This window comes from Oncorhynchus masou, chromosome 32 (genome assembly GCF_036934945.1).
Source record: "Oncorhynchus masou masou isolate Uvic2021 chromosome 32, UVic_Omas_1.1, whole genome shotgun sequence".
Classification (NCBI taxonomy): domain Eukaryota; kingdom Metazoa; phylum Chordata; class Actinopteri; order Salmoniformes; family Salmonidae; genus Oncorhynchus; species Oncorhynchus masou.
In genome coordinates, this window is record NC_088243.1 from 27,558,325 (window position 1) to 27,573,182 (window position 14,858).

Below are 14,858 nucleotides of genomic sequence, written 5' to 3' on the forward strand. Positions count from 1 at the left end.
ATATCAATAAGCATTTTTCTACGGCTGGCCATGCTTTCTACCTGGCTACTCCTACCCCGGTCACTGCCCTGCACCCCCCACAGCAACTCACCCAAGCTTCCCCCATTTCTCCTTCACCCAAATCCAGATAGCTGATGTTCTGAAAGAGCTGCAAAATCTGGACCCCTACAAATCAGCCAGGCTAGACAATCTGGACCGTCTCTTTCTAAAATGATCTGCCGAAATTGTTGCAACCCTTATACCTAGCCTGTTCAACCTCTATTTCATATTGTCTGAGATCCCCAAAGATTGGAAAGCTGCCGCGGTCATCCCCCTCTTCAAAGGGGGAGACACTCTAGACCCAAACTGCTACAGACCTATATCTATCATACCCTGCCTTTCTAAGGTCTTCGTAAGCCAAGTTAACAAACATATTACAGACCATTTTGAATCCCACCGTAACTTCTCCGCTTTGCAATCTGGCTTCCGAGCTGGTCATGCGTGCACCTCAGCCACGCTCAAGGTCCTAAACGATATCATAACTGCCATCGATAAGAGACGATACTGTGCAGCCATATTCATCGACCTGGCCAAGGCTTTTGACTCTGTCATTCACCACATTCTTGTCGGCAGACTCAACAGCCTTAGTTTCTCAAATGACGGCCTCGCCTGGTTCACCAACTACTTCTCAGACAGAATTCACTGTGTCAAATCTGAGGGCCTGTTGTCCGGACCTCTGGCAGTCTCTATGGGGGTGCCACAGGGTTCAATTCTCGGGCCGACTCTCTTCTCTGAATACATCAATGATGTTGCTCTTGCTGCTGGTGATTCTCTGATCCACCTCTACGCAGACAACACCCTTCTGTATACTTCTGGCCCTTCTTTGGACGCTGTGCTAACTAACCTCCAGACGAGCTTCAATGCTCTCATTCTGTGTCCTCCAACTGCTCTTAAATGCAAGTAAAACTAAATGCATGCTCTTCAACCGATCGCTGCTCGGACCTGCCCGCCCGTCCAGCATCACTAACCTGAACGGTTCTGACTTAGAATATGTGGACAACTACAAAATACCTAGGTGTCTGGTTAGACTGTAAACTCTCCTTCCAGACTCACATCAAGCATCTCCAATCCAAAATTAAATCTAGAATCGGCTTCCTATTTCGCAAACAAAGCATCCTTCACTCATGCTGCCAAACATACCCTCGTAAAACTAACCATCCTACCGATCCTCAACTTCGGCAAAGTTATTTACAAAATAGCCTCCAACACTCTACTCAGCAAATTGGATGCAGTCTATCACAGTGCCTTCCATTTTGTCACCAAAGCCCGATATACTACCCACCACTGCGACCTGTACGCTCTCGTTGGCTGGCCCTCGCTTCATATTCGTCGCCAAACCCACTGGCTCCAGGTCATCTACAAGTTTTTGCTAGGTAAAGCCCCGCCTTATCTCAGTTCACTGGTAACCATAGCATTTCCCACCCGCAACATGCACTCCAGCAGGTATATTTCACTGTTCACCCCCAAAACCAATTCCTCCTTTGGCCGCCTTTCCTTCCAGTTCTCTGCTGCCAACGACTGGAGCGAACTGCAAAAATCACTGAAGCTGGAGACTTTTTCTCTCCCTCACTAACATCAAGCATCAGCTGTCAGAGCAGCTCACAGATCATTGGACCTGTAAATAGCCCATCCAACTACCTCATCCCCATACGGTATTTATTTATTTATTTTTGCCCCTTTGCACCCCAGTATCTTTACTTGCACATTCATCTTCTGCACATCTATCACTCCAGTGTTTAATTGCTATATCGTATTTACCTCGCCACTATGGCCTATTTTATTGTCTTACCTCCCGTATTTTACCTCATTTGCACACACTGTATATATACTTTTTTTCTACTGTATTATTGACGGTATGTTTGTTTATTCCATGTGTAAGTCTGTTGTTGTTTGTGTTGCACTGATTTGCTTTATCTTGGCCAGTTCGCAGTTGTAAATGAGAACTTTTTCTCAACTAGCCTACTTGGATAGATCAAGGTGAATTAAAAAATAAAAATAAAACATGACCCCACAAATGTTGTTATAAAGCAATACCCAATATCACTGTATGGTTGGTATATCTGCTGGCCCAGTGAGGAGGCGGCATGGCCTACCAACAAGAGAGGAAAAGGAGCTGTCGGAAGCTGAGTCTGACCACCCAGGCCCTGAGGCACCTCCTCCCTAGCCCCTCCCCAGTGGATATGATGACTGACAGGCTGGGAGAGCAGGGAGACACAGAGCCACCCAATGACGATCCGCCTCTTATAGCTGAGGTACTTTACTACTGTGGCTCTGTCTGAGAGTGAGCGTGCTGCGGTATAATACTTGGGCAATGATGGTTATTAAAATAATGATTTTCTTTGGCTCAATGCAGGAGAAACACTGGACTCCGGCACAATCCCCATCCAAGGAGAGCTCTGAATCTATGTTCTCTTTCAGCGCTGCCTCCTCTCTGCTCCCGCTGAGATGGAGCATCCCTTATGTGTATGGAAGCACAGTGATGCTGCAGCAGATCTCCTCCCTGGAGGATGGTGTCACAGCAGGCAGGATGACAGCCCATCCCTCCCAGGAGACATACTCCACCCAGGCTGCCCTGACCTGCCTCTGACACTAGAGGGCGCCACAGACCCTGTCTCCTTCAACAGCCTGTGTAAAGACACCAGGAATGTTTTTTTTTCACCTTTATTTAACCAGGTAGGCTAGTTGAGAACAAGGTCTCATTTGCAACTGCGACCTGGCCAAGAGAAAGCATAGCAATTCAACACATACACCAACACAGAGTTACACATGGAATAAACAAAACAGAGTCAATAATACAGCAGAACAAAAGAAAACAAAAAGTCTATGTACAGTGAGTGCAAATGAGGTAAGATAAGGGAGTTAAGGCAATAAATTGGCCATGGTGGCGAAGTAATTACAATATAGAAATTAAACATTGGAATGGTAGATGTGCAGACGATGAATGTGCAAGTAGAGATACTGGGGTGCAAAGGAGCAAGATAAATACTGTATGGGGATGAGGTAGGTAGATAGATGGGCTGTTTACAGATGGGCTATATACAGGTGCAGTGATCTGTGAGCTGCTATGACAGCTGGTGCTTAAAGCTAGTGAGGGAGATATGAGTCTCCAGCTTCAGAGATTTTTGCAGTTTGTTCCAGTCATTGGCAGCAGAGAAATGGAAGGAAAGACGACCAAAGGAGGAATTGGCTTTGGGGGTGACCAGTGAGATATACCTGCTGGAGCGCATGCTACGAGTGGGTGCTGCTATGGTGACCAGTGAGCTGAGATAAGGCGGGGCTTTACCTAGCAGAGACTTGTAGATAACCTGTAGCCAGTGGGTTTGGCGACGAGTATGAAGCGAGGGCCAGGCAACGAGAGCGTATAGGTCGCAATGGTGGGTAGTATATGGGGCTTTGGTGACAAAACGGATGGCACTGTGATAGACTGCATCCAATTTGTTGAGTAGGGTGTTGGAGGCTATTTTATAGATGACATCGCCGAAGTCGAGGATCGGTAGGATGGTCAGTTTTACGAGGGTATGTTTGGCAGCATGAGTGAAGGATGCTTTGTTGCGAAATAGGAATTCGATTCTAGATTTAATTTTGGATTGGAGATGCTTAATGGGAGTCTGGAAGGAGAGTTTACAGTCTAACCAGACACCTAGGTATTTGTAGTTGTCCACATATTCTAGGTCAGAGCCGTCCAGAGTAGTGATGCTGGATGGGCGAGCAGGTGCGGGCAGTGATCGGTTGAATAGCATGCATTTAGTTTTACTTGCGTTTAAGAGCAGTTGGAGGCCACGGAAGGAGAGTTGTAATGGCATTCTCTACTGAGTGTGAGTTCAGATGCACTGACTGGAGCTGTATGATACTCAAGATTTAAGTTGTCAGCTCTTTTTGAAATAAAGTTCTTGAATATTACCCCAACAACATTTTCTGGTTTTCTGAGTTCTTGAAAGTGTGTGTTTTTTGTTTCTTTTGTAAAGTTTCCATTGGGGGGAGTAGAGGAGATCATGACCTGTGATACCAGGAAACAACCTCGTAATTGTGGAAGAGCAGGCAGTTCCCCCTGTAGATGTAACATTAGACAGAAGGTGACCCCTCTCAATCCTTACATTTACACAATGGCTATGTTTACTTTATAATTTCAACAGACTGATTAGTCCAATGTTGCACTATTTTCTGTGGCCAGCATTGTGTTATAAAGTACAGTAAGATAAGGATGTGTTCTTTATGTGATCATTTGTTTGTCAGACATAGTCTGAGCAGACTAAACCTCCATCCTCAGTTGTATAGTAATGAGGACAACCAATCAGTGCCCTCTGTTTCTGCCATCCAAGTGGAGAGTCACAACTTCCTGACACCTGACTATGGTGTGTTTCAAATGTTACTACACTCTCAGTGTTGTGGCTGTGTTTTCACTATATCTGCTGGATGACTTAACTGAGAGATATTTAACTGAATTACTTTAACTGAATTACTTTTGTTCATGATAATCCAGATCACTACTACAAGGAAGTGACTGAGGAAATCATTCATGTGACTGACGTGTGGAGCGTCATACCTGGAGGGGACAAATCAGAGAACCTCCTCCCCCAGACCTCCCCCTTCTCTGGGGCTGCTGTTGCTTCATCTCTCTGCTCCCTGGAGCTGGAGCCCTTACAGGTGACAGACCTCTACTGTCCAATTACATAAATACTGTACATACTATGCAGACCACCTACAGTGTTGGCCAGCTGGGTTTCTGTGTTTGTTCAGAGGGTGTCTGACCCTCCACAGCTTGAGGAAGCAATAGAATGTTTCTGCCAGAACTCCCAGGATGCAGTGGACCAACCAGAGATCCTGACATCCTGTGCCCTCACTGAGACCACCCAGGAGCTGTTAAGTGCAGGGCCCAGTGGCCCAAGTACAGAGAGAGGCTCTACCCTGGAGGGGGAACTGGACAGTGGGGGGCTCTGGGAGGAATATCCAACCCTTCTCTCTCCAGGACTCCTCCCTGCTCATCCCCCGTCGGAGGTCCGTACGCTCCAGACAGCTACAGGTCCCTGGAGTCCCTCTGTCCCGCAGGAACAACTCCAGCCGCAATCCCCCAGTTCAGCACCTCCTCAGCCCCAGAGACAGGTTACCTGAAGGGGAGAAGGCCTTGCACAAGGAGGAGACAGCATGCTTCAGATGCACCCCAGAGGATAGGCTGCGTCACTGTAAGCTGGGCAGCTGGTGGAAACAAGCCCTGGAGACCCAAAGGGCATCATCTGGCATACTACCTGCCATAGAGCAGGTATCCACCATCTCAAAGGTTAGTGTGTTTTTTTACTGTATGTTTATATGCAAATCAATAATTTTGTGTGCTTCATAGTGACACATTCTGCAGACTCCACATATGCACTATTTTATCTTACGTTTATCTTATGATTATATTAAAATAGACTAGCTTGTTATTTATATCCATCTTAAATTTAGAAAACCTATTTAGTGCCACAGTTACCAAAGGTCTAATAATTAATAGTTTGTCATTTTGCACAGATTTTCCAATTTTATAAAAATTGTAATTATTTATTGATATACATGCAGGTGGTGTGTTTTTGTGTATGAGTTTGTATTGAAGAATAAATGCCTCTAGTAACATCTTCCTTTGTCATTGTGATGGGTAACATTAAGAGAGTTGCCCTTTGGAACATTAGATTGATGGAGCATTAGAAACAGCAGCAGCCCTGGAAGGAAACTAGTGTTGTTTCTCACGTCTGGCTGGAGACTGTAAAGTGAATGCCTCCCTTCAGAGTAAATGTGTATGTGTGTACATGCATGTGTGTGTGTGCACGTGAGTGCATGTAATGCGTGGTTGTTTGTGTGTGTGTGTGTGTGTGGCCATTGCTGGCCTGTTGCTGTCACTCAGTGGGGAGTTTGTGCCCGGAGTGGGACTCAAGTGCATGTACTGGTGGGCAGGGGGTCTCCACTGCTGGGAGAGGGGTGATGAAGGATGAAGTGCAGAGAGGAGATGGTGGATTGTAATGTCAGACCAGGACTCTCTCAACCTTGTCATAGTTACTCATCCGTGACCCCCACCCCTTGCTCTCCCTGGTAGGGGCCACTGGTGTTACCCAGAGCAGATGGAGCTCTGCTGGGCCTTGCTGATCACCGCTGGGCCTGGGGCAGTGAAGGCTGCTGAGGGGAGGATGGCTCATAATAATGGCCAGAACAGAGCGAAGGGAATGGCATAAATGCATGGAAAACATGTGTTTGATGTATTTGATACCATTCCATTCCAGCCATTACCCATTAGGGCGGCAGGTGGCTTAGTGGTTAGCACGTTGGCCCAGTAATCGAAAGGTTGCTAGCTGACAAGATAAAAATCTGTCGTTCTGCCCCTGAACAAGGCAGCAACCATGGCCCCACTCACCACACTGATACCCTGCCACATCCCTGGGACCTGGGCTTAAGAGACCAACACACAGCAGGGGCCAAATGTGGCATTTAATCAAAGCTCAGTTTGTAAAAAAAAATGAAAAACTGATTGTTTCAGATGTCCATTATTTACCCCTTGTGTCTCACGGAATGACTTTTATTCATCCACAGAAAAGAGGGTCTCCCTCTTCCCTGGGCGACCCTACTCCAACAGTCTGGTCAGCATCCAGGAGTCTCCATTCAAGCAGAGAGGAGACAAGCAGGAGGTCAAATATGTAGAGTTCATCTCTATGTGGTCACTGGGCTTACATGGAGGGTGTCAGTATGGAGGGAAATATGCTCCGGTTGGCCAATGGAGGGCGCTGTTGTCCAAGTTTGTAGGTTTTTATTTTGTCTCTGATTTGAATAATCTCATACCCCCCCCCCCCACGAGGCCATTCCAGCGTGTAACCTTTCCACTTTCTCCTCCCTTGCCCCTGTCACAACCAACTCATATTTCCTCATATAGAATCAGTAGTGTCATCTGAACATGGTGGAATTATATTTTGGCTTACATTTTTTAAAGATGTTATATTTAATTGGTAATGAATAGAGATAATGAACTTATCTTACATGATTTAAATACTGAAGTCAACCTCACCACTTTGATGGTGCAGGTACTACATTTACTTTGTGTTACTCTGACAAAAGTTGCAGACTGCTTTCTTGGCTCTGTCTAATCTCTTTGTCTAATGCATTGAGGGAGCTCACAGTTGATGCGTTTGACCCCATGACATCATGATGTCAGCAGTGGATGTACAGCATGTGTACTGTAATGTTGCTACACTGATAAAATTAGACAGTTGTTCAACTGAGATTGAATTAGGTAAATGTTTAATTGGGATGTAATGATCTTACTGTTTGGTGGGAGTCATGTGAACCATATGGAGCCTGGCAGGAAAAATGTTATTACATAAATGTAATTCATGATGACATAGACAATGATTATACCTTTGGAATATTGACTGGTGAATGGACTGTCTGTGTGAATGGTTGATTGCTGATATTGTACAATTCTAAATTCGTACCCATCATAAAAGGGCAGGTAACCTAGTGGTTAGAGCATTAGGCCAGTAACCGAAAGGTTGCTGGATCGAATCAAATCGGTCGTTTTGTCCCTGAACAAGGCAATTAACCTGTTGTTCCCCGGGAGACCGTCTTTGTAAACAAGAATTTGTTCTTAATTAACTGACTTGCCTAGTTAAATAAAGGGAAGAAAAAAATATGAAATTCTGACTTCTAATACATTACCAAAAAAACTGCTTAGATTGATATTATAAATATATTATCACCTGGATGTTTTATTCCATGTTGTACTCAATGTTCCCTCTCTGTATGGCCACAAATCTGTATTCCAGTCTGGTGTGGTGAGTTGATCATCAATCTAGGCCCTGGCTCCACCTGTGGTAGACAGGGAGAACAAAAGTGTTTGAGGTTTGATAAATTAGCAGATTGGGAGATATTGATGACTAATGTGAAAATATAAACGTGTCTACACAAGTCATACTAAGTAGCATATTATCGAACCATCTTCCGTTAAAACAGCAGCAGCTATGGATAATCAGAGTGCACGATGACCATAAACATGTGGTCGTTAATGTAAAACATACATTCGGAATATTAATGCCCTTTATAACGTCATGATCAGATTGGTTATGCTGAAACGAGATTGGGATGCTCATGAATGGGATGCTCATCAACAAATGAGTAATCTAAAAGTATGTTTGTCATTTATTGTACAGATCCAAAGACATCACTGTAAGATTTTCGCTTGTTGTTCAACTTGTGTGCATCATTATGAAAACCTTGATGTCTCTATGGAGAGAGGCAGGCTGAACAAAGATAGTTATCTGTGTGGTGGTGACACATGGAGGAGTTTTACAGGGAGATGAATGGCCTCTATTAGAAACATTTAATCAGTCCCTGTCCTTGTGGTTTCAGTCACCCTCATCGCCCGAGGAAAGATTAATGGCCACAGGATATTTCATCACCCCTCCATTCCCCAACTCAGGATATTTATGTTTATTTCACCTTTATTTAACCAGGTTGGCCAGTTGAGAACAAGTTCTCATTTACAACTGCGACCTGGCCAAGATAAAGCAAAGCAGTGCGACAAAAATAACGACACAGAGTTACACATAAACAAATGTACAGTCAATAACACAATAGAAAAATCTATGTACAGTGTGTGCAAATGTAGAAGAGTAGTAAGGCAATAAATAGGCCATAGAGCCAAAATATTTACAATTCAGCATTAACACCGGAGTCATAGATGTACAGATGATGATGTGTAAGTAGAGATACTGGGGTGCAAAAGAGCAAGAAGATTTAAAAAAAAACAATATGGGGATGAGGTAGTTGGGTGTGCTATTTACAGATTGGCTGTGTGCAGGTAAGCTGCTCTGACAGCTGTTATGAGGGCCTGATTGTGTCTGTTTGTTGTGGTTCTGTTGTTAGCAGAGAAAGTGGAGCCTGTGGGTCAGAGGGGTTCTGGGAAGTTGCCCCACCAGCGGGCGGAGCAGGGTGTGGCAGGCCAACGGGGAGCCAGGGTGAAAAACATCTATTCTGTAGAGTGACAAACAATCAGTGTTTCTGTAAGATCTAAATTGTCCAAATACTGTATAGTGCTACTGTTGTTCTAAACTTCAAACCACTGTAAATCTACAGACTGCAGACTGTTATTAACATTGTTTTCTTTGGCAGATACACATTTTAAAAAATCACTGAAATGGTTTTGTTGATTTGTCACAGTAATGGCTTCACATTATGCATGGACAAGTAAATGAAACGGTGTGGTTGCATCTACACACATGTTGTTAGCTCTAAAAGATTACAATCTGAGCACGGTGATGATCGTCACCATGTCTGCCATGGATGGCCTCTGGTCCAGTGACCCTGCTATACCACATAACCTCTACTGTCACGTCTCATCATCACCTCTCCATCTGACTTGTCAGATTTGTCGTGACAGGTCCTGATTCCTTTGGAGACCTCTTCCCTCCTATAGCCTGCTGGTCGAATCTCTTGACCCCCTCCTCTTTATGCAGTTATACTACACACACCAGAAACAGCTCATCAATAGTCAATCTCTCAGTAATTATTTATAAGGGTTCAATGATTGAAAAGCCTACTTCTTGAACCCAGTGGATTCTGTGTCATGCACTGTCTGTATTGTCTCAATGATCTGACTAGATACAAGGTCGCTTGGACTGACTAAGAATAAAGATAAATGCTGTTATAACTATTTCTAAAAGCACCAAATGGTGTCCTTGGATATCAGTTAACTGTTGACAGTTTTCCCCCTTTTTTAAAAAGGATGTTTGCCTTGCTGCTATTCGGACTCATGAAAAATGGATGACCTCCCAATGCTAGCTGCTGCTGCCTTCTCTCCTCATATTTGCACAGTACCCTGGGATTGCATTTAGGTTAGCATCCCTCCCCCATCTCTCGATTTGGGAGGTGGAGGGGGTTGAATAACTTAACACACATTTCAACTTGACACACTTCTGCTTGGGCTCTCCCTTGGGTCTCCCGTCCACAAGCAGGGCCCACACACACACTGCATTATTCAGAGAGGTGTGTGTGTGTTACCTTCTGGAGTTGTTGGGCCTCCCAGCATGACCTCACCAGGTGTGACAACTCTGATACCCAGTTGGTGGATGGGCCGGAGGGACAGGACCAGCTGGTGTTTTGGATGCTTTAGCTTACACCTCAGCAATCATGACTAGGCTTGTCTGCTCTGTTGAGTGTTTTTGAAAATAACAAAAACCTTTCATATATTAAAATATCTTAATCCATTTTACAGTGCAAATAAAAAAAAGCATTGTATAGAAATTCATGATATGAGCACAAATAAAGTGGAAATATTCAAGGAACAAAAACCTTTCTGGAAATAATGATGCTCAAAAAGATATCAGGACACGCAGTCTGGGAATGAAATCCATTTTCTGACCACACACATCCAATAACTCACACTAATCTGAAAACTGATAACAATCGTGGAAACCTGGGCTCTGCACAGCAACAAAATGACACATAAATCATGTGCATCGCAGACGAGACTAAAAAGCCCAACCAAACATGATAGATACAAATGTCTGCCTGATGTTTGTAAACCGTTCTTATAAAGACGTGTTTGTGTGCGACTGGAGGCTCTGGAAAATACAGGACGATTAATACTTACTAAGGGAACATTTCTCCATGTGAGTCCTCTTTCGGAACAGTATTATGTACTTTTCATTGCTACTTTATCTCTGTCCTCATCATCTTCAAAATGAGCGTCCTTAACCTTCTTCCAGTTTAGATTAATTTACACTGCTCAAAAAAATAAAGGGAACACTAAAATAACACATCCTAGATCTGAATGAATGAAATATTCTTATTAAATACTTTTTTCTTTACGTAGTTGAATGTGCTGACAACAAAATCACACAAAAATGATCAATGGAAATCAAATGTATCAACCCATGGAGGTCTGGATTTGGAGTCACACTCAAAATTAAAGTGGAAAACCACACTACAGGCTGATCCAACTTTGATGTAATGTCCTTAAAACAAGTCAAAATGAGGCTCAGTAGTGTGTGTGGCCTCCACATGCCTGTATGACCTCCCTACAACGCCTGGGCATGCTCCTGATGAGGTGGCGGATGGTCTCCTGAGGGATCTCCTCCCAGACCTGGACTAAAGCATCCGCCAACTCCTGGACAGTCTGTGATGCAACGTGGCGTTGGTGGATGGAGCGAGACATGATGTCCCAGATATGCTCAATTGGATTCAGGTCTGGGGAACGGGCAGGCCAGTCCATAGCAACAATGCCTTCCTCTTGCAGGAACTGCTGACACACTCCAGCCACATGAGGTCTAGCATTGTCTTGCATTAGAAGGAACCCAGGGCCAACCGCACCAGCATATGGTCTCACAAGGGGTCTGAGGATCTCATCTCTGTACCTAATGGCAGTCAGGCTACCTCTGGCGAGCACATGGAGGGCTGTGCGGCCCCCCAAAGAAATGCCACACCACACCATGACTGACCCACTGCCAAACCGGTCATGCTGGAGGATGTTGCAGGCAGCAGAACGTTCTCCACGGCGTCTTCAGACTCTGTCACGTCTGTCACATGTGCTCAGTGTGAACCTGCTTTCATCTGTGAAGAACACAGGGCGCCAGTGGTGAATTTGCAAATCTTGGTGTTCTCTGGCAAATGCCAAACGTCCTGCATGGTGTAGGGCTGTAAGCACAACCCCCACCTGTGGACGTTGGGCCCTCATACCACCCTCATGGAGTCTGATTCTGACCGTTTGAGCAGACACATGCACATTTGTGGCCTGCTGGATGTTATTTCGCAGGGCTCTGGCAGTGCTCCTCCTGCTCCTCCTTGCACAAAGGCGGAGGTAGCGGTCCTGCTGCTGGGTTGTTGCCCTCCTACGGCCTCCTCCACGTCTCCTGATGTACTGGCTTTTCTCCTGGTAGCGCCTCCATGCTCTGGACACTATGCTGACAGACACAGCAAACCTTTTTGCCACAGCTCACATTGATGTGCCATCCTGGATGAGCTGCACTACCTGAGCCTCTTGTGTGGGTTGTAGACTCCGTCTCATGCTAACAGTGAAAGCACTGCCCGCATTCAAAAGTGACCAAAACATCAGCCAGGAAGCATAGGAACTGAGAAGTGGTCTGTGGTCACCACCTGCAGAACCACTCCTTTATTGGGAGTGTCTTGATAATTGCCTATAATTTCCACCTGTTGTCTATTCCATTTGCACAACAGCATGTGAAATGTATTGTCAATCAGTGTTGCTTCCTAAGTGGACAGTTTGATTTCACAGAAGTGTGATTGACTTGGAGTTACATTGTGTTGTTTAAGTGTTCCATTTATTTTTTTGAGCAGTGTACATTAGGTGGCTGCTAAAGAATATTCCACTGATTTAGCACAATAATGAAAAATGACCTCATATACAGATAACGGCTGCTACTTTCCATAATATGGAAATATACACTGTTGCACCCCCTAATATTGTTATCTGTAATTAAGGGCCTGATGTTGAATGGGAGTGGGGGAAAGGCAAGACGGTAGTTAAGACCAGAGAGCAGGCAGATCATCAGATACCATGCCCACTGGAGGGCAGTGTCTCGGCCAGGGACATGGAGCTGGGTGGCTGATAAGGAGAGATGGAGTGAATGGAAGGGAGAAGTACCTGGGTTTACTGTACACCAGATGGCTTCACTGTAGCATGGCCAATGAGTCTGACAGTTACCTACGTCTCCTTGAAGGCTGTCACCCCGTATCAGGAAACCATCATGTGTGTGTGTGTCCATGCGTGTGTGTGTGTGTGTCCATGCGTGTGTGTGTGTGTGTCCATGCGTGTGTGTGTGTGTGTCCATGCGTGTGTGTGTGTGTGTCCATGCGTGTGTGTGTGTCCATGCATGCATGTGTGGGTACACATGAGTGTGAATGTACATGTGCAGCGTGCACTGTTCCCTTGACTGCAAAGCTACTTTGACCAAACCAAACCACATGACAAATGGCACTTTCTTAGGTTGAATATGTTATTAGAGGTCCAGTCGTCTAGGAAACCATGCATGCCAAATGAATGCAAATTGACTTGTACAGGGCCTTATATGGCATTTTTGTAGGCGAGGCCTACTTTCAAAAAACAGTATTATTATTATTAAAGCGATAATTATCAAGTGAATTAACATTGGTGATGAGTAGGCTATTTGGGGGAATTCTGACCCAAGCTAAGCGCACGTAAATGGAAAGTAATTCCTTTTGTATGCACTTGTCTCTCTATGCGTATTCTGACCTTTAATTTAAGCATGAGAATAACATGCTATTCACCCGCTATTTGTTTGGGGTGGAGATCTATTAAATGAAGGTGTTTCTACAGACACTCCGTATTCGGACCTTGACTTATTTCCCTCATAATTCCACCACCTTTACACAAGGTTATTTACAAATTGATAAGAGCTATTGATTTGGATAAGGGGATTGTAAATATAAATTACAATTGTTTTAGATCAATTTTACCTTATGATCGCTGGAGACAAACGTGAAACCACTCATATGGCAGCAAACTGAAGCATATCAACATGTCACCTTTTCCACAGTGACGATTATGAAATGCTGACCTTAGCTGACCAAGCAAAAGGCATCTGTAGCAATGCGCAAATGATAGTATAGCACCTAACCTAACGAGTTAATTTATGATTTCTAGAATATTTTGAATTAATTAATTAATTAACTAAATTTTATTTTCGTGTCAAATCGCCAATTGGCAATCCCTTATGGGATTAATTGACACTGTGGCGTACAGCATGTCAGCCACCAGGGGGAGACTCGTCGAGGCCTGGTGACAGATGGAGTATACAGCTCGAGGCGATGGCTCCATCTGCTGGACGTGCCAGGTCTCGACGGGCTCTCCGGCAAGGACTATTTGGGGCTGATTGGGGATTGGTGAGTAATCAAGGGCTGATTGCTCACCAGCTGTAGAAGTCCCATAAACCTGCCAGAAGGGCAGCACACAGGGAAGAGACTGGGGGAGGAAAGGACTCTTGTATAGTTGGGGATGGTACCAGAGGTAACAGGAGGGAGTTCAGTTTTGATCCCCACAGGATACAGCAAGACCCGGAGCCCAGAAGACGGTATCCCAGAGAGGGTCTCTCTTTTGGACTATTATTTTAATAAACACCTTTGAAACTGAGCTAATCCTACTCTGTCTGTGTCTGATCTGTGTAAACGTTTAGATCCAACGCCCTGGTCTGCCACAAGCGATGGAGAATGCGGGCACTCTGACAATGTGGTCAGATTAGGGTTGACGTTTACGCAACATTAGCATGGACGAGTTGATAGCTCAGTCCATCCGAGCCCAACACGCGGTTCAGGAACGAACGCTGGAGGAACAGCGGCTACAAAACGTCCACCTCATTGAGGAAATCAGGAAGCTACAAGGAGGAGCGTCTACTGAATCACATCCAAACCAGTTTTTAACCAAGCTAACAGAAGATGACAACATCGAAACCTACCTCTGTATGTTTGAACGGACAGCAGTACGTTCCTCTCTGGGAATGCCCAAAAGGTGTATTGGGACCTGAACGATGAACAGGCGACTAACTACGATGGACTCAAATGGGAGATACTCAGCCGCTACGGGTACAGCCTGGCCTATCGGGCTCAACTCTTCCACAACTGGATGTTCGTAGCCAATGCATCCCCCGAGCACAGATGAGCAACCTACTGCTCGTCACCAGGGGATGGCTCCTGACCGACGTACCCACCCGCTCCATCCTAGACAAAGTGGTCCTGGATCGCTTCCTACGGGCACTACCCCACGACATGAAGAGGGCAGCGAGTCTATGCGCACCCCAGACCTTGGAGACTCATCAGAACACTCAGGCCCTGCT

At 45.1% G+C, this 14,858-nt stretch overlaps 1 protein-coding gene across 28 annotated transcripts in view; it reads left to right on the forward strand.

The window, feature by feature from the left end:
• LOC135525829 (uncharacterized) overlaps positions 1-9,182 on the forward strand; it is a 35,040-nt gene extending 25,858 nt beyond the window's left edge. For 12 of the 28 annotated variants that reach the window (XM_064953729.1, XM_064953736.1, XM_064953740.1 and 9 more), the window contains 7 exons: positions 1,541-1,691; positions 2,112-2,291; positions 2,393-4,112; positions 4,307-4,391; positions 4,520-4,683; positions 4,777-5,314; positions 6,592-9,182. In XM_064953729.1, coding sequence (XP_064809801.1) covers positions 4,032-4,112; positions 4,307-4,391; positions 4,520-4,683; positions 4,777-5,148 — 702 coding nt within the window. In that variant the 5' untranslated portion in view covers positions 1,541-1,691; positions 2,112-2,291; positions 2,393-4,031 and the 3' untranslated portion in view covers positions 5,149-5,314; positions 6,592-9,182. Of the gene's footprint in view, positions 1-1,540; positions 1,692-2,111; positions 2,292-2,392; positions 4,113-4,272; positions 4,392-4,519; positions 5,315-6,591 lie in introns of all 28 variants that reach the window. The other 16 variants (XM_064953752.1, XM_064953755.1, XM_064953750.1 and 13 more) reach the window with 10 other exon arrangements.
• The last annotated feature ends 5,676 nt before the right edge of the window (positions 9,183-14,858 follow it).